The 24,783-nt window shown below is 38.3% G+C and overlaps 1 protein-coding gene across 1 annotated transcript in view; it reads right to left on the bottom strand.

Annotated features, from left to right (window-relative positions):
* The window catches only part of nxn.S (nucleoredoxin S homeolog), an 81,114-nt gene extending 60,889 nt beyond the window's left edge, over window positions 1–20,225 (bottom strand). The window contains exon 1 of the mRNA NM_001092692.1: window positions 19,882–20,225. Coding sequence (NP_001086161.1) covers window positions 19,882–20,178 — 297 coding nt within the window. The 5' untranslated portion in view covers window positions 20,179–20,225. The remainder of the gene's footprint in view (window positions 1–19,881) is intronic.
* Window positions 20,226–24,783: the final 4,558 nt, after the last annotated feature.

The following is a 24,783-nucleotide window of genomic DNA, read 5'->3' as shown; positions in this document are numbered from 1 at the left end:
TGACTTTAAGTTTCCGCATGTTATCGCTGAGAATATTTTTACGCCAGAATATTCGCAGTGACTAAGTTTACTAAACTTAGAAGTCTCAGAAGTCATTGCGATCACTTGCGGTAACTACGTTAAGGAACCAGATTACGTTAGCGGTAATTTTAGCGAGTTACGAATTTTCTGGCGAAAAATTAAGTTTTTGCGAATATTTATGCTATAAAAGTCTTGTTTTATGGCGGTTATTATGGCAATTTTTACTGTGACATTTATGGCCAGAAATGCATCTTCAAAACCCATAAACTTTATTGACTGATGATTATACCATCCAACAACATCACCAGAGTAACACCAATCAAACATGTCTGCATCATATAAACCCTTCTGCCAATAGAATCATATGAACAAGAAATGATACCAGTCAATCTCTTTGCTTCATACAAATGCACAGTTTAATGTAGCCAATCACAATGAAACCACCAAGACTGACGAATCCTTGGACTGTGATGCCCGCTGCCAATAATACACCTCTGAGCTGAAACTGCTGCTGTTGCAACAGATAGAAGCAGAAGTCAAAACATCCTGTCAGCAATAGCTACAGATCTCTCTCCTGTCAGCAAAGAATGATGGGTAAAAAAAACAGTATTATGGGATATTTCCTGCCCCTTGAGAATTTTCTGGCGAAAAAAATACTTTTACGCCACTACATAGGTGGCGGGACAAGTTTGCGAATATTCTGGCGTTAATTTTGTCTTTAGCACATTTCGCTGTTTAGTAAACCATGCGTTAATGTGCACGTAGCGTTATTTTCAGCGAATTCGATAACTGGCGAACAATTATTCTTGCGCAAGAAAATTTGCAAATTTATATTTACCGCAGGTTAGTAAACTGGCGATAACATATTTGGCGAAAATTCTGTCTATATATTGTGCAAATATTTTTAACGCACTTTAGTAAACGGACCCCCGAGACACTAAAGGGAGGAGCATTAAACTTTAAAAATGTTGGTAACATGGTAAAAAAATGAAAGATGGCAAACAGTATTTGTTTATGGTGGACAATCTAAAAACAACTCAACTTAAAAAAAGTGTTTGGAAGGTGAACAGCCCCTTTAAGTCCAGACAGCTACCATCTGTACAAGAATAATTATACAGTGCACTATGAAGCATATACAGTGGAATGAGTAAAAATTATGTGTATAGGACTTGCACCTGGCAAAAGATGTTGTTAAATATGTTATTCAATAAATTTAAGATATATTTTCAAATAGATAAGCATTAAATTGAAAAGTCAGCTTGCTCCTCCCTAATACAACTGACCAAGCAAGACTGAACTGTTCTTCTTCCCTAAATGCCACTGTTGCTCAGAAGTCACTAAAAGAGATGTGGATATAAAAAGTTATTTTTAGCTCAAATGCCACATCCTTTCTTAATTTTTATTTAAATTAAGCAATTTAAATATGTTTACTGTCCAAAAACTGGGATTCTGGGTGCTGAGCAACCATATGCCAAAAATAAAGCAGTGAATAAACACAGCAAGGAATTTGCACTAACCCACATCGAAGAGGTGATAAAAAGCAGGAAAGCCACACAACTTGTTGCTATACAAAATCCCAACTGGACTTGTTTCTATAATTATTTGCCCAAGGAAATCTGTCGCCAGAAATTTTACAGATTATGCAAAGCCCTTATTTGGAGAAAGTTATTCAAGGGGCCTTAAGCAGATATAAACAGTTCTGGAAAACTGAAGGGTACCATGAGTTTGATCAATGTACTGTACAAAGAACAAGCAAAGGAATTTCCCTCATCAGATGGCTTTATTTTCTCCAAATGTGTTTTCTCAAAAGCATAAGCAACATATTGGCATTATACTCAGGAGTATGTCCTTACAACAGTGTCGGACTGGCCCACCGGGATACCAGGAAAACTACCGGGGGGCCCAGATGTCTGTGGGCCCTTGTGATGCTTAACATTTGGCCTATTTCATGGCCATTCCCTATTTCTTTGAGAACAAAGAGGCTAAATAGATGGAATAATAGATTATAGTATGTAAAGAATAGAGACTAGGAGAATAGAGGTTAGGTGAGGAGAAGAAGAATAATAGTGCTGAGAGTGGGCCCCTGGTCTATGATTTTTTGGTGGGCCCCTGGTCTAAGTTTTTTGGTGGGCCCCTGGTGTCCCAGTCCGACACTGACTTACAATATAGGTGCCATCCACTTACATGCCATGTGGTAGAACCATCAGTGAATGCCATATATGTCTATGGGTAAAAAAACACACAGAGGCCGATTCATCAAAAATAAAATTAGATTTTTTCCACAATTCGAATAAATTTTGCACCCAAACTCACACATTCGTGTTATATTTTCGAAAACTCGAATGTCTGGTATTTATTAAGCAAAAAAAAAAAAAAAAAAAAATATCAAAATTTGAATGTAAAAAAGGACCATCTAAAAGCTGGCAAGGTCATATAGAAGTCAAAGGGAGTTGTCCTAGGCAAAGCTCAAGTTTTTTGGTTGATTTGAGGCTTTTATCTGAGCTGAGTTTTCAGGACATAAACTGAGCAATTTGAGTTTTTTTATAATATGAGCTCGATCATTAGAGTTTTTTTCCCATAGTTTTTGACTCCAGTTTTTTGACATTCTGATTTTTTCATAAATACCCAAACATTCAAAATTCAAGGTTAGGTAGAAAAACCCTCACACAACTCAGAAATTTGGTTTTGATAAACATGCCCCTCAGTGTCTAAGAAATAAAGATTTTTAGCTCCTGTTGTAAACAGGATCTTTCAGAAAAAAATTCATGTAATCCTTAATTGTAGAGAAAAATTTCATGTCTCGAGGTGCCCCTATACTCTTCCTACTGATTATGTGTTGTTTGTGATTTACAGTATAGGGGCACTATAAAAAGGCTGGAGCATTGCACCAAAGCACATAATGAAAAAACTATACTACATGATATTTGATAAAAAAAAAATTCAATTAGTATAGTATTTAGCACTTCTACAAATACATGGAATCAAAATACGCTGCCAAATGTTTTTATGACAAAAGATTATTTTACATAGCCCAGACTTCCTATGAAGAAAAATAAATTTGTTACACTGTAAGTATTCACCAGAGCAGTGAGGAAGTTTATACATTCAAAAATGAGCAATTACAAGACTAGGAATTTTAGAAGCCTAAGTTATATAGTAAAAACAAAGTGTGTAATGCATTCCTGACTTGAAGCTGACGGGGTTCAGTGAGCCTATATTTTGAGCACAGGCTTCTGTTTTCATATTTATGTGAATCCAGAGGGATTCTGAATCAGGAAGCTGACATTGGTTAATTTTACTGATTGTAAAATTCCTCTCTAGGGAGAATAAAGGATGCCAGCCATGTAATACATCTCAAGGCACTGTCACTTTACTTTATTTTGCTAATAAACTTGGCTTTCCAGTGGGGCCTCAAGCTACACTAGGCTGCCTCACCAGAGGCACCTTATTAAGGGAACATTTGATTGAATATATTTACTGAAAACTATATAACATTTTAAAAGAGGCAGGAATACAAGTTCAAAGGAAGACACATTTGTTTTAAAGGGGTTTTTCACATTTTTAGATTTTTATCATGATGTAGAGAGTGATATTCGAGACAATTTGCAATTTTCATTTTTTGTTATTTAAGGTTATTTAAATTTTTATTCAGCAGCTCTTAAATTTGCATTTAAGCAATCCAGTAGCTAGAGTCCAAATTACCCTAGCAACCATGCATTGATATGAATAAGAGACTGGAGTGTGAATAGAAGAGGCCTGAATAGAAGGATCAAAAAGTAACAATAACAATACATTTGTAGCCTTACAGAGCATTTGCATCTTAGAAGAGGTCAGAGACACCCATTTGAAAGCTGCAAAGAGTCAGAAGAAAAAGGCAAATAACTATAAAAAAAAAAAAATAATGAAAGCCAATTGAAAAGTTTCTTAGAATCGCCCATTCTATAACATACCACCCCTTTAATGAATATTGCTTTTCTATCTATATGTATATAGATACTGTATATATATATATACACACACACACACATTTTTTTTAAAGCACTCTGCATTGCAAAACAGTAGACAGGCCTACACTGAAACAAACAAACCCACAAACAGCCACTGGGATCTATCTTTTCACTGAATGCATTCATTGCAAATTTTCTAATCCTGACTGATTAGAAATTTGAACACATGCACATAAATTATATCATCTTCCTGCATGGAGACAGGAACCTAAATACTTACTGCAGGCTCCGGTAAGTTCTGGTCACCAGTTATCAGGGGCAGCAAAAAAGTTTTCACTCTCTGCACTAGCGTCATGGACCTACTTTGGACTCCTCCGGAACCAAAAAAGGTGAGCGTGAGGGAGGAGGGCAGCAGCAAGAAAGCAGCCTCAGGGCAGCAGAGGGGCCAGAATCACCCCTGGTTCTGGTTATACCAATGTTAAAAATTACATATAAAATGCAGCAAGCTTAATCAGTTGTATATACAATTGTATTCTTATTGTAGAAGAGTATCAAATTAGGCATACGGTACTTTTTTTTTTAGGATGGATGGAATGACAAAGCTGGTTTTAGAGCATAACAGGAAGTTAGATCATAGATTCCATACATTTTCTCCCATCCCTTTAACCAGTTAAATTAGGAATTCAAAAACAAAAGAAATAAAATGTCATGTGTACTATCATCTTGGCAGTTTATCATTCGAGATGCCTGCATTATTATCCCTGGGGTCTTCCATAAATTGAATTTACACCAAATCTTTATTATGCACTGTTATATGGCTTGGTGTATGCAGAACACGCAAATATCTTCAGTTTCTTACTTTGCCTTCTCAAAGCCTAAAAACAGCTGTGACGCACTAATTAAAACCATAATGTTGCCTTACATGTCAGTACAAGATATTTCATTTAAAAAAATAAAATATAGAGCAGAAAAGATTTCCTGTGGCTTAACTGCTGAGCTGCAAACCTACATTAAAACTAAGGCTTGATAAAATTATCCAGAAAAAAATGTAGGCTATAATAATTCTAAATATCCTTCGTGCTGCAGATATTTGGTGCTTCGAAGAATTTTAAGTATTTTCCACACCTAACAAAATGCTAAAGGAGAAATCCCTGTGTATACTAACAGCAATCATTTTGTTATTGGAATAAAGCTTAACACGCATTATAAAATCCTCTCTTTTGGCACAGTCACCAGAAGAGCAGATCTTTCACCAATATGCTTATGATATAATTGTCATTATACTGGCAGTCAAATTGAGGTTTAACACACAGATGTGCTCCTCAATCCAATGGTAAAGTCCTGCCCGAATATCATTCAGGTAGGTACCATTGCACCAATTCGATCTGAATCAGCAGCTTAAATCTGCCTGTGTACAGCCACCTTAAGAGCTTATGTTGATATGGCTTGTTTTTTAAATCTCCTCTTGGAAAAAGAATACTCTAGCACACAAGAGCAAAGGCTGGATGCACCATGTCAAGCACTGCAATTTCAAGTGGATTTGTTTTGCCTTTAGGAATACAGTATTCCCAGCAGCATAAAAACTGAAAAACTGACCTTGGGTAAATACGCTGAGGAGCTTTGCACAGATGTCAAAGGGAAGTAGATTGTGGCAAATAGTGGGGTTCAGCCTTGCAAAATAGAAACATTTTCTGTACAATAAGTAAATAATTGCAGAAATACATATAAGCTGGGAAAAAAAGCACAACACTAAAACTAAAGTCATGTGATTGTGAACAACTTCACTTCCCTAATGCTCAACACTTTTTTCAACAGACACTGCAACACCCCAATATTAGTCTAAAACTGAAGTTACACCGCCCTCAAATTCTTCATATTTAGAAAATCTCAGGTATTGCTAACAGCCATAAAAGTGCATTGTGCTCCCCCGTCTCAGTCCCCAAACTCACTCTTGTTGCAGTAGGTCAAATAATTACCTTGCTGCTTTTTTTCTGGCGACTATTTAATATGAAATATCAACACCCTGGTGGCTTAACAATTAATGCTATGGATTTTTTAACAAAAGCCAGGTTTCTTGGGCTGATGTTTATAGCAGAAATAAACATTTACCTTTGAAATAAATAGTAGTGCACTAGATCAACTTGTGTAGCTTTAGCGCTAATTTTAGGCAACTGTACCTAGCATTTCCCTCCTTATATTTTAAATACTTATTTATAAAAATAATCTTTTACTGTTAATACGTTCATGTAGAACAGTTTAACACTATATTCTTGACTGTTTTTACATATATGGAAAGCCAATGAAATAACTTTGCTAGGCAGATAATTAGATTACCAGTAAACAACCTCCTCCTTTGTTGTGACTGTTTTGCCTTACATATAAACAGGAGTCCTTTTATATAGTAGCATTATTTGTGCACTAGTAATCTAACACTACCTCACAAGCTCCAAACATAGAGTAGCTTCAATTTCCCAGTTAGCTCAAGAAAAAAAAAAAAAAAAAAAAAAAAAAAAACAGATTTTTGGTGACCAACAGACAAAAATTATGTTCAGCATAAGTTCTCTTCAATGAACCAGTATGTTAAAAGAGAACTTGTTTATGTTTCAATGTTTTTTATTGGGGTTTTTCAAGAAAATTATTACAGCCATTGGAAAGAGAAATAAAAAATAGGCATGTTGTAAATAAGTAATATGTTTACATTAAAGGTTGTACATATATGCAGCGGACCAACATCAGCATCGCAGCACAATAAACAAATTACCAATATTCCACTAACTGTAAAACAGTGTTATCAAAGTGGAGCAGTCTCCCTGGCAACCTCCGGAAGACGCATCCACATCTTTATATTAATATGTATCATAAGATGTGACACTTAACAATAAACTTGTGGAATACTATATTTTTATTACTTAATGATACATTTTTATTAAATAAACTATTTTACCCCATGGTCATCAGGTAACTGTTTTTAAATTATCTAAACCTAAATCTAATGGGGAACTAAAGAAAAAGGAAATTATCCAACCGGACAAATTGCTTAAGACTTAGTTATTCATTTTTCTCTGCCTGATGGAAATATTACACAGAGTCAACTAGAAAATATAGGACTGTGGGAGGTCAAGAATTCAGTGCTTCAAGAAGCTATATCTCAATTAATTTTGTCTGAGGATATAATGAGGACCATAAGCTAGTTCTATTGAGGAATGGTTGTAAGTTGTCTGATTTCATTGCCCAGGACTTTTCTGCTCGTAGGTTGAACTCCACCATCTTAAGGATGTCTTCAAATCTTGGTATATGTTCAGATTTCCAGTTATCTACTATCTGCATTCTCGTTGCTATAAATATATGATTAAATAAGATTCTCTCTTTGGGGGGTAATTCAATTGTTTTTATATGCAGTAATGACATATATGGGGGAATATGGACAAGGTTTACTGGTAATTTTTTGAGACAGACTTCCACTTTTTTCCATAAAGGTTGAATCCTTGGACAATGCCAAAAAATGTGTTCCAAGGAACCCACTTGATTGCATTTCCTCCAGCAAAGTGGTGAAACCTGGGAATCAAACTTGGAGATTTTTTCAGGTGTGAGGTACCACCGCCAGATCATTTTAAGTAAATTTTCCTGATGAGAAACACAGTGGGAAGATTTCTTTACAGATTTAATAGCTAATTCCCAGTCACCCTGTTCTATATCTGTTTGAAAGTGTTCCTGCCAGCTTCTTAGCTGCCATTTAGGGATGCCCTCTTTGTTAGTTAATAATGTTCTATAAAACAAGGCAGTACCTTTCATATAAGTTTTATCAGGTGACAATAGTTTATTAATTTGTGAGGGTAAAGAAATTGTAAGAGGAGTATGTCTCGAGAAATATTTTTGTATTTTAGAGTATTTATGAGCCTCCGATCTAGGTATGTTATACAGATCAGACAACTCCTCAAAGGATTTTTGGCCTGACTCTCCAAAGAGTTTATCAATTGTATCCAAACCCAATTCTACCCAGTTATCAAATGAAACCTTCTTTACTACATTTGAGATATTGATGAAGGGGATGGGTAAATTAGTAGCTAACGGGTTATTATTACAGAGTTTAGTCAGTTCCTTCCAGATTTTCAATGTATGCTTAGTGACTGGATTAGATGTTGGTTTTGGAATTTCCCAGATTAGATTGGATTCTAAGAAGTTTTTGTAAGATGAGTAAGAGGATTGGTTTTGCTCTAGAACTATCCATTGTTTTGATGTGTCATTTGTCCAGATAGATCTGGATTGTTCTAGGATGGTTGCTTTGTAGTAAAGTTCTATATCCGGAACTCCAAGACCAAGTTCTGTTTGATGTTGCGTTAATATTTTATTGGAAAATCTGGAGGTTTTGTTAATCAGAACAAATTTGTTAATCAATTTTTGTAAGCTAGTGAAAAATGATTTAGGGACTTTTATGGGAAGGTTACGAAATAGGTATAATAGTTGGGGTAGTATCATCATTTTAAAGGCGGCACTCCTGCCAAGCCAGGAGAATTCAAATTTAGAGAGGGCTTCTAATTGATTTTTAAGTTTAGAGATCCAAGGCTCATAATTCTCTTTGTATAGTAAGGATAAGGAAGGTGTAATGTATACTCCTAAATATTTTATGGACTTAATAGTCCAGAAATATGGGGATGAGTTTTTAAGAGACTGTGTTGTATCTGGATCAAGGTTGCATGGTAGGATGACTGTTTTGTTTTCATTTAGTTTATAATAAGATATTTTGGAGAAAGAACTTAATTCAGATCTTAGATTTGGCAGTGATACCTGGGGATCTTGTAGATATAATAATATGTCATCTGCATATAATCCCAATTTATACTCAGATCCAAAAGAGAACTTGTTTAATCCTTCAGAACTGGGAAAAATATTTGTGAAGAGTACTAAAGCCGAAACATTGATTAAAAATTTTAAAAGAATCAACATTATAACTGTAATAATGATATACTACGGATTAATGTATCTAATACTGTATAAAGTCTAATTTATATGCATAATTTGAATATACAAATAATACCATAGGATACAAAAAGTACTTACCTGCTATGCTCTATTTTCTATAACTATGTGAACCCAGCATAGATTTTCTGAGATTTTAAGCGTTCATAATATACAGTGCAATACAGTAACAGCTAGTAAGCGTACAAAAATAAAAAGGCAGATCAAAGTAAATGTATATGTTGGGTTGATGAGCCTTAATGCTGCTGCCAATCTGCACCTATATAGTGAATTTGGCAAAATCGGCGTCCCCAGCTAAAATGGAAGATTTTCCCTTAAATGTGAAATTCAATATTTCTAGAAACTCTATTTGAAACCCCACCCACCTTTTCAAAAACCCATATCCTCTATTTCACTGAGCACTGTGAGCGTGACTCCCTGACTACTGAATGCTACAGATATATTTCAACTAAAATATTAGGTTTCACGTGTTCCTAATTTGTTAAAAATGTAAGTTCATTTGAAAAAAGTATAGTTTTCTTACTTACTCAAACTAACTAATTTCTATTGTGGTATTACACAGTAATACACAGTAACTGACTATAGCTTCAGAATCATCTGCTACAACAATAGAGACTTAATAGCTACAATTCAGGACCTAGTCTATGAAAGTAGATCTAGTTTGAGTGTCATCATGATGTATCAGTCCCAGTAAGTCATCCAAGCACCAGACAGCAATCTGAGTAGCTCAGTTTTGCAAGGCGTAGATAACTTTACAACAGACTTTGTGTGACACATAGAAATCCTCCATCATATCAAGCTGTGTGACGCAACTACATGCTGTGCAAGGTACTTTCTGAACTTATAGGTATATGTTTGGGACTCCTTGAAGCTGCAAACAAAAAGCCTTCAGGTCACTTAATATGTTTTATTATTTTTAAGTAATGCCAATGACATATCACTTTAACAAATTGCTCTGATATGAGAACATAATGTATGACTGGTGAGAGAGAATAAAATTCTGTGTATGAAACATGGAGTGCCACAAACAGCCTCTGTCATCTCCCATTTTCTTCAGTGGAAATTGTAATGAAACAAGTGTGCCTTTAGTCACTACTAAATCAGTCATGGCTGAAGATATGTCATACTGGAGGTGCTGGGGGGACCAATGGTTTCAAACAGATACTAGCATGTTCCTATACACTGTAATGTATCACTAAACTTTCAATTTGAAAGAACAAGAGAAAAACATACACAAAACAGGAAAACCAAAGGGAAATAAATTAAACAATGCATAAGTCCATAAAGAACACATGGTCATAAATGACAATTTGTAACAACTGAATCTTATAAAGCCCCATATACTAAGGAATCCCCAGTCTGTCTAGTAATGATGATAAAACCATCTGTTCTGTACAACAAACCCACGGATTACTCAGCTATATGTGTTAAAACAGTAGCTAGTCCATTAGACAAGCTTATCCGACAAGTTAATTCCTCTCTTTAGGTATAAAAATTAATTGGGTAAAACCAAGGCTAAATGTACACTTTTTAGTAATGGCGATTTCAGAAGTTTCCCATCCAAGTTAAGTGGAGAACACAAAAGGCAATTTTGGGCAGTTTTTCAGCCAGCTGAAAAGTACTCTGTAACCCATCAGACCTGGATTTGCCCCAGTGGCACCTCAAGGCCAGAAGTTTTCAAGGCGTCAGAAAATGCAAGACAAGTCACCATCCTCAGATTCTACATATGAAAGTAAACACGTATAAGAAAATTCTGGAGCTGCCATGTGCTCATACTTCAATGTCTTTTAAGCGAAGTAAAAAAGCTTCAAAACCCCAAAGAGAAAACCAGACCCATCATTAAAATCTGAAATAAAACAAACATCAAGATGTCAGTGGTTATTTCCTTTTGCATGGTAGAAACTTGTAAATACTCAAATTACACCATGCAATAGTATAATACTTAGTAGTTGTTGTTAAGGAATTCATAGCAGTGTTATTACACCTGTAAGATGAGGTTTCAAATGCTCAGCTCTAAACTGTTTTAAACTGCAGCGGGACAGACAATTGTGAGCTGAGAATATTTGGATTGTATATTACAAAAAAAGGCCAACCACCTTCTTTGAAGCCTTGCTGTATCTGTTTATAACTGACATCAAGAATCATTTTTATAAGATGGGCTGGTAAAACACCAGGCAGCTGCCATTCTGACACATGAATGGAAGGTCATGGGATTAATAAAAAAAAAAGTCAGAACAACTGGACAGCTTTATTAGTCCAGCACAACCAGATTAAAATAAACCATTAAAGAATGTAAAATTGTTTACTTTCTTTTTCTTTTTATAAGGTATGTCAGTATTTCTCTCTGGACCACTTTAAAGTGCTGCTAGCTAGCCATCTGTTGTGGTCTTTATTAAACACAAAAATAAGCCAAATGGCTGCACTACAAAGTCCAAAGCAGACAGCTGCTTCCAGGACAAGTCATGCAGTGTTCACAAAAAGAAAAGGTTAATCTCAAATCAACTGAATAAATGGATGTTCCATCATGAAAGCTGCAGATCTTACAGTTCCCATACTGAATAACGCAAAAGGTAAGTTCCTTCAGTTACTAACGACTTTCCAATGAATTCTTTGGAAACAACACAAGTAATTGCAAATAATCAGAAATTAAACTTTAACGTTACCCATTAAGTAGATATAGATATATGTGCGGTAACATATTAACAATTTTTTTAAAAGGTAACTAACATATGAAAAAATGGTAATAGCATGCTATTGAAAACATGTTGAAATGAATACCATGCAATAGCAAACTCTCTCCAATCATTAAAAGGGAGACTACAGTAATGTAAAATCCCTGTCAAACTTCTTTGTAGCTACCTCACAAACAGCACAGGTGGATGGATCTATTTAAGCAGTCATGTATTTAATGAAAAAAAAAATCTCCAATAACATATCTGCACGTGGCAAATGTAAATGAATCAGTATTCACTTCACTCGCTCAGTATTTGGGGTGATCCCCTTGTGTAGCAATAACTGCAACTAAACATTTGCGGTAACTGTTGATCAGTCCTGAACATAAACTTTTAGCCAATTCCTCCATTCTGAACAGCTTCAGCTCTTGGATGTTGGTGGGTTTCTTCACATGAACTTTTGGTCTTTCCACAACATTTCAATTGGATTAAGGTCAGGACTTTGACTTGGCCATTTCAGAACATTCACTTTTTTTTTCTTCTTTAATCATTCTTTGGTGGAACAACTTATGTGTTTAGGATTGTTGTCTTGCTGCATAACCCACTGTCCCTTGGCCTCAGCCAAAAAGTTCTATTTTGGCTTCATCTGTCCACAAAACATTCTTCCAGTATTCTGGTTTGTCCACATTATCTTTAACAACCTGTAGACGGTCAGCAATATTTTTGAGGGACAGCAGTGGCTTTCTCCTTGCTACCCTGCCATACACACCATTGCTGTTCAGTGTTCTCCTGATGTGGACAACATGAACATCAACGGTCGCCTTCAGAGAGGCCTTCAGTTGCTTAGAATATGCCCTGGGTATATTCTCATTTGTGTCAAAAGTGCTCTGCGGCACTACTGTCCGCGGTGGTGGCGAATGCAAGATGGTGGTGCCAATGCCCGATTATAGATCCCAATTGCTGGTGTACCTAAATTGCTATTTCCTCTTGATTCTTGGACTTTGACCCCAGCTTTGATTCTGACAACAATCCTTTGCTGCCTGCCTTGTGAATTTTGGCCTGCATCCTGACTAAATCTCCTGATTAACCCTTTGGCTACCTCAAACGGGACTCTTGGCCTAGTGCTTCCTCCTTGGTCCGGACTTCCCTGCTACTGGAGCCGCAACTTTGTTTGAGTCCTTTGTCATGAAAAACATCCACAAACATCCACAAACATCCACAAATGCTGGATTCCCAATGGAAAATGTTAAAGGGTACACAAACTTTCGAGCATAAACACATATATATCTGGTTGTCAAGCAGCCGCACTCAAATCCGGATTAGTGATATACGTGTGGGTGCAGGCTCAAAGTATATTATTACTTAATTATTTGCATAGAGACGCACTCCAAATAGTTTGTGAATTAAATAGTTTTTATTAGCATATGTGTCCAACGTTTCGGCCCCTCTTCAAGGATATATATATATATATATATATATATATATATATATATATATATATATATATATATATATATATATATAATGAACTCGAAACAGGCAAAGGGTTTTATTGGGGTTACTGCTGTAGAACCTTACGCGTTTCGGGAGTAAATCCCTTAATCATAGGACCTATGATTAAGGGATTTACTCCCGAAACGCGTAGGGTTCTACAGCAGTAATCCCAATAAAACCCTTTCCAGAAGTGCCGTCTGCCTGTTTCGAGTTCATTGGATGTTCGCAGTGGGGACACTGCTCGACAGAGCACCTGGTCAGGAATAGCGGTGAGCAGTAGCGATCCGTTTTCTTTGTTCTCTATTTATATATATATATATATATACACACACACACACAAATACACACACAGTAACAAGCTGGTCACATGGTCTTTCCCCAGATTTTGTTTGGCATTAGCATCCAGTTTACTAGGTACAAATTTGTTGTGGTTATTGACGCAATCTGCTAAGAGAACCCTGGAATTAACAATCCATGTCCAGGCCTTTGTTAATTCACAGGCCTCCTTTGCTTCAGTTTCTGCACTTCATTACACAATTCATCACAGGGGTGCATTACAGCTCCCAGCAAGAAGTCTGTATGAACACAAGTACATCTATGCTGGCTGAAATTTGTATCCATTTGTGCATGTTGCACTTCCAATTGTAAATAAGGCTTTATGTATTTTGGGAGACATTGCCAACCATCAGCCCTTATGTCCCTGGATAAGTCTACCTACCAGCAATTTTAAAGTCATTATAGTTGGAAATTCTGGCAGGAGGAGTGAAACTTGCACAGCACAGGTGAAAAAGTACATTATAACAAACTCTGCCATTCAGCATAATTTGCATAACAAACTCTGCCATTCAGCATAATTTGAAATAATTTGCCATACAGTATAAAAAACATTTTACTTATTGAAAATGCTCATTAGTTTAGAAAGGGGGTATAGCAATGTGACTGCATTAGCCAAAGGAGCCTGACAGGGTCATGAAGAACGTATTAGTGCATTTGCAATGATTAACATTTATGTTATCAGGGTTTTTAAACCCTCATCAGCTGCTAGATGATGCAAAAAAAAAAAAGAAGTGTTTTGTATCTTAGCATGTATTTATTCCACCAGTTGCTATGGAAATGCATATCACAGCTTTCTATGCTATGTGAGGCTGTTAAACATATTTTGATTTAGAGGATGGACAGCAACCTCTGTATCCAAATGGTTGAAGCTGTTTAGCATTGCTTAATCATACAAGGAAATGCACAAAATAACCATATTCTCATTGTGAAAAATATGTTTCTCACCATAGACTGCAATATAGTGATGATACGGTGTTCTAAAAGATTTTGGTACAATAATATACTTATTGATCAGTTTAGATGGAGACCATGATCCTGCTTTAATAACAGCTTCCCATGCCCTGATCTTTCAGAATTCCAATGAAAAGTAGATTGTGGGTATAATCTATCAAGCAATGCATTTCTGTCTCCTGATACACATTCCTGCTATTGTTCTGCCTTGCATTCCATTGTAACCAGTATTTGAATCTATGGGTTTATACTCTGTTCAATAAAACAAGGCACTGGTGCTCTTATTCCAAGGAATCTGCAAGGCAGATATATTTATATATGGGCAATTTTCTACCGCAAGTACAAATTGCAACCATTTAGTCTTCGTCTTATATCAGAGAGAAAAAGCAAACCACTTGTGGTTTAACGGAACATATTATTTAAAGTAGCAATATCTTTCCTTTAAAGTCTGAAATGCCGTTTTCCCTTGTGTGATGCCAGAAAGACAAATATAATGGCACTAACAAAAACCTCAGGAAAAAAAGAGAGCCGATACCTTGTCTGCTACAAACGAGGGAATCCCAAACTTTATTCCATGGTGCTCACAACACTTCACAAGAAAAACCTGCCTCACGTTGGATGTTTTTGTATTTGTTAAGGGCCCTAAGAGACATTTATACAAAAAAAAATGTAATATTCACTTTGTATACTTACAGGCTCTCTGAGTGATATGCAGGCTGTGTATGAAATAACTAAGTTTCACTAATTTATTTGTTGCTGTTTCCTGTTTAGGCAGAGGGGGGGGCACTTAGTGATGGGCCCACAGGTAAATGGCACCTAAGGCTTTAGGTCCAAGGGGAGAACTGCAGTGATGAAAACACCCTTCCCAAATAGCAACCACTTTACAATATATTAAATGTGGAATATTCTGAAAAATGGTAGACCAGTGCCTGCAACCCACCCTTGTATGTCCCCTCCCCCACACATGAAAGTCTACTTGCTGTAACTTCACTTGTTTAAAATTTAAAATGAGTCAGTACTGAGATTAACTGGTCCCTGCATTGTTTAACCTCAAATTCAGACATTAAACTCCTACATTAACACCTGTAATCCCCCTGCATTGTTAACATCTGTAACATGTCTATTGTTCACACCCCAATGACTGACAAGACACAAGCAACAGGGTTGATCAGGGACCTCAAGAACACAGCACCCGATAACAGAACTAAATACACCTGAGGAGGCTTCTCTTCCCCTTTAAATGAATGATGCCACACAAACATGACAGGCCACATAGCTGGTTAACATTGTACTAAAATTTATTTTGTAAAACCCCTGGTATTGTTAGCTAACGTTACAGTAATCTTCTTATACCCTTTCAAATTCATCAGTTAATCAATTACATGAATGAAAAAGAAACCAAGTTTTGTTTTAATTGCTGTACTGAATTTTTGCTCTAAAATCTGACTTCAAATCATCCATCATAGGTTTGGAATTTCAACCCTGTCTTGTTGGCCTCCTGAATGCAAACACAGGTAATTTATGTTGTGGTAACCAGTCCCATATATTTTACAGTGCATCTCATACTGAATCAATTGTTCTTTGTAAAGCACTCAACCCCCTTATAGGAATTCTGAAAGTCTGATTTTCAGTTCTCAAGTGGTCAGTTTCATTTTCCTAGTGAGTTTGATGTCTCTTACATGATATTCCACAGTATTATGAAGAATTTCTCACCTTGGGGTTATCTTTTATGCAATGATTCCAAAAGCCAACAAACCCCACAGGCTGTTACTTATCAAGATTATCCTTACTTAAAAAAAACTTATGTGGACAGCACATAGCTGCTTGATGTCAACAAGAAAGGACATGCTGCTTCTTAAGCAAATTCTATTCTTTTCCACGACATGGAAAAAAGTCTGACTAGAAGATAAAATCATGCAAAAATTATTTTTTTCCCCCCGAATCGCTCGATTTTTTGTGGGCTTTTTCCCAAAAAGTCAGAATTTTCAGGTTTTTTTGCCAGAAAAACCCGAAATAGTCGGAATTTTAGGCTAAATCCAGCACAGACCACATAAATTTCCAAATAGGATAAGGACATCTCCCATTGACATATATATAGAACCTTGGCAGGTCTAAGATGGAGGATTTTTTGAATTCAGATTTTTTCCATCCTCTGGATACAATAATTATCGAAAAATTCCGTTTTTTTTCCTCCACTAAAAATTTGGATTTTTTTTGTACATTTTTCAAGTTTTTTGCATTTGGACTTTAAAAAATAACCCCTAAGTGTTTGCTTGGTCATAATAATATGGTTAAGATCACACTAAATGTGCACAATCATTTAACATGTTTTTAATCAACATGATAAAACAGTCTGTCAGTAGTGATGGAAGAATTTATTCGCCAGGCATGGATTCACGTCAAATTACCGGATTTCGCTGACTGCAAATGTTTTAGCGAAACTGCAGCTAAATTTCGGTGAATCGAAACTGGACAGATTCGCCCATCACTATTTGCCAGCAACACTGGTGGCACATTCCACAGAATATACTGCTGTATCACACAAATTCATTCAATATTACCAACACTAGATGTCAGTCCTTCTAGACTACACATTCTTAATCTATGGGCCAGGCCCATGCTATTTACAGTGGGTCACCATAATACTTACTAATACAGTGAAGTTTCCTCCTACAACTTAACATAACACCTAGAAGTCAATACGCACTTAACCCTTTTCCTGCTGACTTACGTGCTACATTATTGGCAAGCAAATTGACAGCCTGCTGAGAACCAGCAGTGCAGAAAGGAGCAGAAAATGCTGCTTTTAATTGCAATTACATTAATAAATAACTTTAAAAAAATAATGTATATTGGACAGTTGCTCAGAATTAAATTTGCCAAATCGTTATTCAGGCTGCAAAACTATTTTACAGAAAACACTGAAGTGCATGTGAAGAAGCTGCCTCACAAAAATGTTACTTGGGGCAACTACCGTATATACTCGTGTATAAGCCGACCCGCGTATAAGCCGAGGTACCTAATTTTACCTATGAAACCCAGAAAAACTTATTGACTCGCGTATAAGCCTAGACACAACTCAGAAAAGTCTCAGAAATATCAAACAGTCGGTTTAATGTTAAAAATCAAGCCATGATGCTTAAAACATTAATTCATAAAAACAAGCACAAGTTTAAAAAAAAATGTAATTGATTGGCCAGGCAGCAGCTAGTCATACCCACCTCATAACAAAGGGAACAAACATCCCAACAGATCCACTCAATAGCTGAGCCACATATATAAATAAAATACAGGTGCTAATAGCAGCAGTGATGTTACCAGTACAAAGAGGCTCTGCCCTGAGCTCTGTTAACCACTCGAAGCCTCTAACTGCAACCCCCAGCGTTCTACTGACAGCAGAGGATTGTGGGAATTGTAGTTAACTGAGTCGCCTTACTCGAAACTCAAATGTCTACGCCCGCAGTGTCCGGTCCCAAACCTATCGATTTACTCACCGCAGCTCCCGGTCGTTCTCTCCCCCAGACCTCGAACCTCAGCTGCAGCTGACTTCCGCCTCCAATCTGCAACATCTTTACGTACCGGTAACATCTCCCGTATGCCAGAGAAAGACATGCCGGGAGGAGTAGTTTTAGCTCTGCCCGAAGGGAATTGCGGCTTGTGCGCAGGCGCGGCTGAGAGAAACAGGAAGTACGGTACGGTAGTTGAGAGTAAGGGGAGACTGAAGGCAAAGAGTAGCAGGTACTGGGGTGGGTTTGTTGGTGGGACGGAGGAGGGTTTAAAGGACCAGATGAAGAGCGGGGACACTAGTACTTCTATACATATACCGTATGTCACTCATAAATAAGTCATTGGGTTTAGCGCTGTCCATGAACCACGTGATGTCCCTGGGTAGAACATAGGCAGGACGCAGGACGCGTTGCCATGGAACCTCTCTCTCTCTCTCTTACTGCCTCTCACCTCGCTGACCCGCGTATAAGCCGAGGTACGATTTTCAAGCACATTTTGGGTGCTGAAAATCTCGGCTTATGCGCAAGTATATACGGTATATGAGGATGGGCTTGTCAAACTGCCATACAGAGAACCTTGAAATATGGACATCCACACATGAATGATGTTTTTAGCATTTAACTCCTAGATTATGCTTGTACAAATGTCAACAAGTGAAAACTAGATTAAAACATAAATTTATAAAAGAAACCAAAATGAAAGAACACCAAATGAAAACACCAATTTATAAAAGAAAAAAAAAAAAAATCATATTTCCCTCTTTCATCCTGTTCAGTTTCTGATGGAAACATTCCAACGCTTTATAAACAAGCAGTTCAGTACTGCCAAAAATAGCGAAAATTGCCTGAAACAGACTGTGTGCTGTGACACAAAGGATATAGAAGGCTTTAATTCCACACCTGCACAAAGTTATATCGCTGTGGACTGGCACAATGTATGCAATAGCAACCATAAGCATAACCACGCTTACAGCTTTATAAGAATATATTATGGGAAGTTTTAAACAATTATACAGCTTTAAATCCACACATTTAAAGGAACATTTATCAAATGTCGAATTCATGTGAGTTTTTAAAAACGCCCATAAACTCCCATGGACTCGAAATTTGACCAATCGAAATTTATTCCAAAAAAAAAAATGAATTTCCTAAACTCGGATGAATAGGATAGACCAGAAAATTAGATTTGGGTTTTTCTCCGGAAAAAACTTGAATGCCAGGAAGGCTGCAAACAACTCCAAATTAATCCCTGGACGCCTCCCATTGACTCAAACAACAATTCGGCAGGTTTTAGGTAGCGAATAGTCAAATTCGAGTTCTTAAAGGGCCAGAGTATGATAAATCTCGAAAATTGAATTAGTATTTTTTTAAAAACTCAAAACAAATTTGTTGTAATTTGACAGTTCTGACCATAAAAAAAAAAAAATCGAATTTCTAATTTGAATTTCCAATTCAACCCTTGATAAATCTGCCCCTTGAAAGCGTGCTGTGTCTTTGAGGAGCAATATGCTTTTTTTAGGCAGGTTTAGGACATAGGTGATTTCAAACAAGATTGGTCCAGCAAAGACAGTAAACAGGTGGCAATGTATTATTTCAGAACCGTGGGCAGCTATGTTAAATCTGTTATTTTTGGAGCCACTGTCAACTATACCAACAACACAGTGCCTGATGCTTTCTGTGCCTGACAGATGGGAGGCAAATGGACATGCTCCAACCATGAATTAAAGAATGGCCATTGCTTGGCAGAATGGACTACCTTACCACTACACTACACCCCCCAGAGTTGCTGCTGAACTACAAGTAGTAAGACGCTGGAATGTGTAGTTCAACACAGGAAGAATGAAAGCTAGTAAAGCCATTGTTTTTTCTTATATACTGATGAGAACATAGTTCAGTGAAGCAAGTGGATAAAGCATGTTGCAGGGCACTGTCAGGGTCACACAGCAAATCCCCTCGGCCCGTCCCTGCAATTCTCACCTTTCTGTGCTTCTCCTGGTAGGGCAGTGCCAGCCAAGGCATGTCCTTGACAAAGAGCTGCCATTTCTTTTGGTCGGGGTCGGAGGAGACGAAGACGATCTCCAGACGGTCCCGAGTCTTGCAATAGAAGTCCTTCAGGCCAGGGAGCAGCTGCAGGCACGGGGCGCTCATCCCGCAGCCGAACAGCAGACCAATCAAAGACACCCTGGAGCCCAGAGCCTGCACATCCGCTTCCTCCCGTTCCGAATTCACCAGCTTCTCTCCCAGCAGCTCCACCAGCAGTCCGGGGCCCGACATGCTGCTCGGCCTGGCCCCACCTCTCTTCTGTGTGCTGCTGGATCGGCCTTACAGAGAGGAGCTGCCGGCACCCGGGAGAGGATGATCCGCGTGCGCTGCTAAAGCGGCACTGAGCCTATTGGCTGTGAGACAGGGAGCCGGCTGCACATGGGCACAAACAAACGGGGGCGGAGACTAGCGCCATTCTCTGGGCGACAGTGCCACCTGGAAGCCTATTGCCATGCCGCCTAATTATCATTTTTCTCACTTCTCTCACTGTCTCCATACGTTGTTGTGACACATTGGCAACAGCTTTGTCCCTATCATTGGTCATTTTCCATTTTTTCTTAAAGACGTTGTTCACCTTTAAATAAACTTTTAGTATGATGTAGAGCAGGGATCCCCAACCTTTTGAACCCGTGAGCAACATTCAGAAGAAAAAGGAGTTGGGGAGCAACACTAGCATAAAAAATGTTCTTGGGGTGCCAAATAAGTTCTGTGATTGGCCATTTAGTAGCCCCTATGTGGATTGTCAACCTACATTGAGGCTCTGTTTGGTAGTTCACCTGGTTTTTATGCAACCAAAACTTGCCTCCAAGCTGGAAATTCAAAAATAATAGTCTGCTTTGAGGCCACTGGGAGCAACATCCAAGGGGTTGGAGAGCAACATGTTGCTCACGAGCTACTGGTTGGGGATCACTGATGTAGAGAGTGATATGCTGAGACAATTTGCAATTGTGTTTCATTTTTATTATCATTTTTGAGTTATTTAGCTCTTCAGCTTGCAATCCCAGCTGTCTGTTGCTAGGGTCTGAATTACCCTAGCAACCATGCATTGATTTGAATAAGAGACTGGAATATGAATAGGAGGGGCCGGAATAGAAAAAGGAATAATAAAAAGTAGCACTAACAATAATATTTGTAGCCTTCCAGAGCATATGTTTTTAGATGGGCGTCAGTGACCCCCATTTGAAAGCTGGAAAGAGTCAGAATAAGAATGCAAATAATACAAAAACTATTAAAAAAATACATAATGAAGGCCAACTGAAAAGTTGCTTAGATTTGGCCATTCTATAACATACGACAAGTTAACTTAAAGGTGAACCACCCCTTTAAAACAACTGTGACCACACTGGGTCTATTTAGAGTAGCGATATACCTCTTGACACAGGGTTTGAAAGGGGTTGTTCACCTTTAAATGAACTTTTTAGTATGATGTAGAGAGTGATATTCTGAGACAGTTTGCAATTGGTTTTCATTTTTTTTTATTGTGTTATTTGCTTTATTTTATTTATTCAACAGCTCTTCATTTTGCAATTTCAGCAATCTGATTGATAGGGTCCAGATAACCCTAGCAACCATGCAATGATCTGAATAAGAGAAAACCTGAGTAGATAGATGAGTAGAAATAACAACACATTTGTAGCCTTATAGATTTATTTTTAGATTGGGGGGGAGACTATGAGGGGGTAGCGGATGGGGCTTTTCTCATTTGTGGGTTTAATTCTCATTTAAAAACATTTAAAACCAGAAAGGGGCAACAGTCACATAAAAAATGTTTCCCCAACTAGTGGTGTTGGCTAATATAGCTTGCACTCTGGTTGGGAGAACAATAGTCTTTTTTATAAAAAAAAAAAAAAAAGCCCCTTGGCCTGTGCTAAGCCATGTTTAAAGGAGTTCACCTTTAAAGGACCAGTAACATCAAATTTTTTTTACAAAAAATTCGTTAGTATAAATCGAAAAAAAACCACCAAGCCAAATGAAACTTTAAAATTGCAAAGTCTTTATTAAAAAATAACTTACAGAAACTCCACTTCCGCTCCTCTTCAGAAAAGGCGAAAGGGCGACGATCCATCGTGCGCGCTGGATTTCTCCTCCCTGGCTATCTCAGATATTCTTCAGCATGTGAAGGAGCCGTGGTCCTTGGAACGTCGGATGCGCTGGTGGGCTCGCAGGCAGTTGTTCTCCTGGCATTCCAGTCCCATTGCCTTCATCACAAGAAGAACACCAAGGCTTGAACTTGCAGGGGGGCGCCCTGCAGAGGAGGCTGGAGGAAGAGCAGGAAGCCACAGAGGAAGGTGAAGTCAGAGGGCTCCCCAGCAGCAGTCGCACCGGCAGATGAGGTCGCAGCACCGGTTCATCCTTTCTTCGGCTCCCCTCCCCGCAGACTGTATATTCACCTGTGCCCCCTAGCAATACAGGGCAAGGCGGGGCAAAAAAGCCAGCCAGGACCGAGTAAAAACGAACCATGATGCCCTTATGGTATAGTCCAGAGTCCTTGCACGTGAAGTAACAACCGGATCATAAGTACCAGCTGAGGCGCTAAACCAAGACCCTGCAGGACAAGTACTATCTAGTTGGGGGGCTGCTGCACGAGGTTGGAGGAGGCCACATGGGGGTCGTCCTGAGTCCAGGTAGATGTGGGGGAACGCGGGAGGGATGGTGGTACAGCGCAGTGGCATTGAGCGCATACAGCTAGCATTCCCATGCACGCAGCAGCCACGGGAGAACATACAGTCTGCGGGGAGGGGAGCCGAAGAAAGGACGAACCGGTGCTGCGACCTCATCTGCCGGCGCGACTGCTGCTGGGGAGCCCTCTGACTTCGCCTTCCTGCTCTTCCTCCAGCCTCCTCCGCAGGGCGCTCCCCTGCAAGTTCAAGCCTTGGTGTTCTTCTTGTGATGAAGGCAATGGGACTGGACTGCCAGGAGAACAACTGCCTGCGAGCCCACCAGCGCATCTGACGTTCCAAGGACCACGGCTCCTTCACATGCTGAAGAATATCTGAGATAGCCAGGGAGGAGAAATCCAGCGCGCACGATGGATCGTCGCCCTTTCGCCTTTTCTGAAGAGGAGCGGAAGTGGAGTTTCTGTAAGTTATTTTTTAATAAAGACTTTGCAATTTTAAAGTTTCATTTGGCTTGGTGTTTTTTTTCGATTTATACTAACGAATTTTTTGTAAAAAAAAATTGATGTTACTGGTCCTTTAAGTTACCTTTTGTTATGTTATATAATAGCTAATTCTAAGCAACTTCTCAGTTGGTCTTCATATTTTCTTTTCTGTAGTTTTTGAATTATTTGCTTCATTTGGCTCTGTCCAGCTTTCCATTGGGTGGTCACTGACCCCATCTAATCTAAATTAGGTCTCCATAAGGCTACCAATTTATTGTTGTTCCTACTTGTTATTGCTTTACCTTTCTATTCAGACCCTCTCCTATTCATAGTCCAGTCTCTTGTTCAAATCAATTCATGGCTGCTTGGGTTATTTGACTAGCCAACAGATTGCTGAAATTGCAAACTGGGGAGCTGTTAATTAAAAAATTAAATAATAAAAAAAACTACAAATAATAAAAAATGAAAACCAGTTGCAAATTGTCTCAGAATATCACTCTCTATGTTATACTAAGAGCTATTTTAAAGGTGAACAACCCCTGTAAGGGCATGCAATCACATAATAAGCAGTTTGCGGGTGACAGCATAACTATCAAAAGCTGTGGCACTATTCTTACTGCCACAGATCCCTCCCAGTGTGGGAACAGGCAGGGGACAATCTTTTACAAAAGTACTATTGTTTCCCACAACCATAATGTGGACTCTACAAGCCCACAAACAATTTTTGGGTGTAAGGTACCCGTTAAACCCTACAACATGCATTATAATGTGGTAAATGTATAAAGTGGTAGTACTGTGTTCACTTACCCTTTTTACTCAGGAGTAGTGATAGACAAATTTGTCCCGTTTAGCTTCACAGAAAAATGTGTGAATTTCCATCAAATTCGCAAATTTCCACCGAAATTGGTGAAACAGTAAAAAGTTCACATAACGAATTGAAGTCAATATTATTTTGACACAAGTTTATTTTGACACCTGTGATAATTGTTATACTCCCGCCTATGTTGGCCAAATGCATTAAAGTCCATGGACGTCAGAATAATTTTGATGCACAACAATCTTTATGAACTCAACTATTCTGACGCACGCCCAAAGTTTTTCGATGTGACGGATTTTTCGCCGGTGAATTTTTGTTGCAGTTTTGTGAATTTATCCGCCAATGGCGAAACATGGAAATTCATCTGGCGAATTTATCACTACAACTTACAACTTACATAAACTTACATAAAATGTTAGGCCTTGACATGCCAGGTGCTGTAAAGTGCTAAAAGCTGCCTTTACTAATCAGCTTCTCAAATGTTTTTTTTTCAAGCTATTTACAGAATAGCTTTCACGAGGTACCTGGGGTTCGAATTGACTCTGTTAGGCAGTTGATGGGCTGCCGGTACTGCCAATCAATAAAGAGGCCCAAGAGGACATTCGGTTGGTATGGTCATCTGGAACCACTCCCAGCAGGAACAAGCTCTGTGGTGCAGCGGGCTAAAGTGCAGGTTGCATGCTTGTGGAGTCCCGAGTTCAAAACCTGGGCGGATGCTTTTCAGGGTTGTCATTTATTAAAGGCTGCATTCAAGAGTGACTGCTACTTTAGAGTCAGCAAAAACTGGCCTGCCCACTTGGGTGATCTATGGCGCAAGCAGCAAATTGCCTGTTTTTTTCCCCCCAAATGGCTTGGGGTTCAAGCCTCTGCGGAAGTTCCCTTTTTATCGGGTTAAATTAATGAGTAACCAATATTTACA

Source organism: Xenopus laevis, chromosome 2S, assembly GCF_017654675.1.
Source record: "Xenopus laevis strain J_2021 chromosome 2S, Xenopus_laevis_v10.1, whole genome shotgun sequence".
Taxonomy (NCBI): Eukaryota; Metazoa; Chordata; class Amphibia; order Anura; family Pipidae; genus Xenopus; species Xenopus laevis.
The sequence above is the reverse complement of the archived record's forward strand: the minus strand, read 5'-3'. Positions and strand labels throughout refer to the sequence as shown.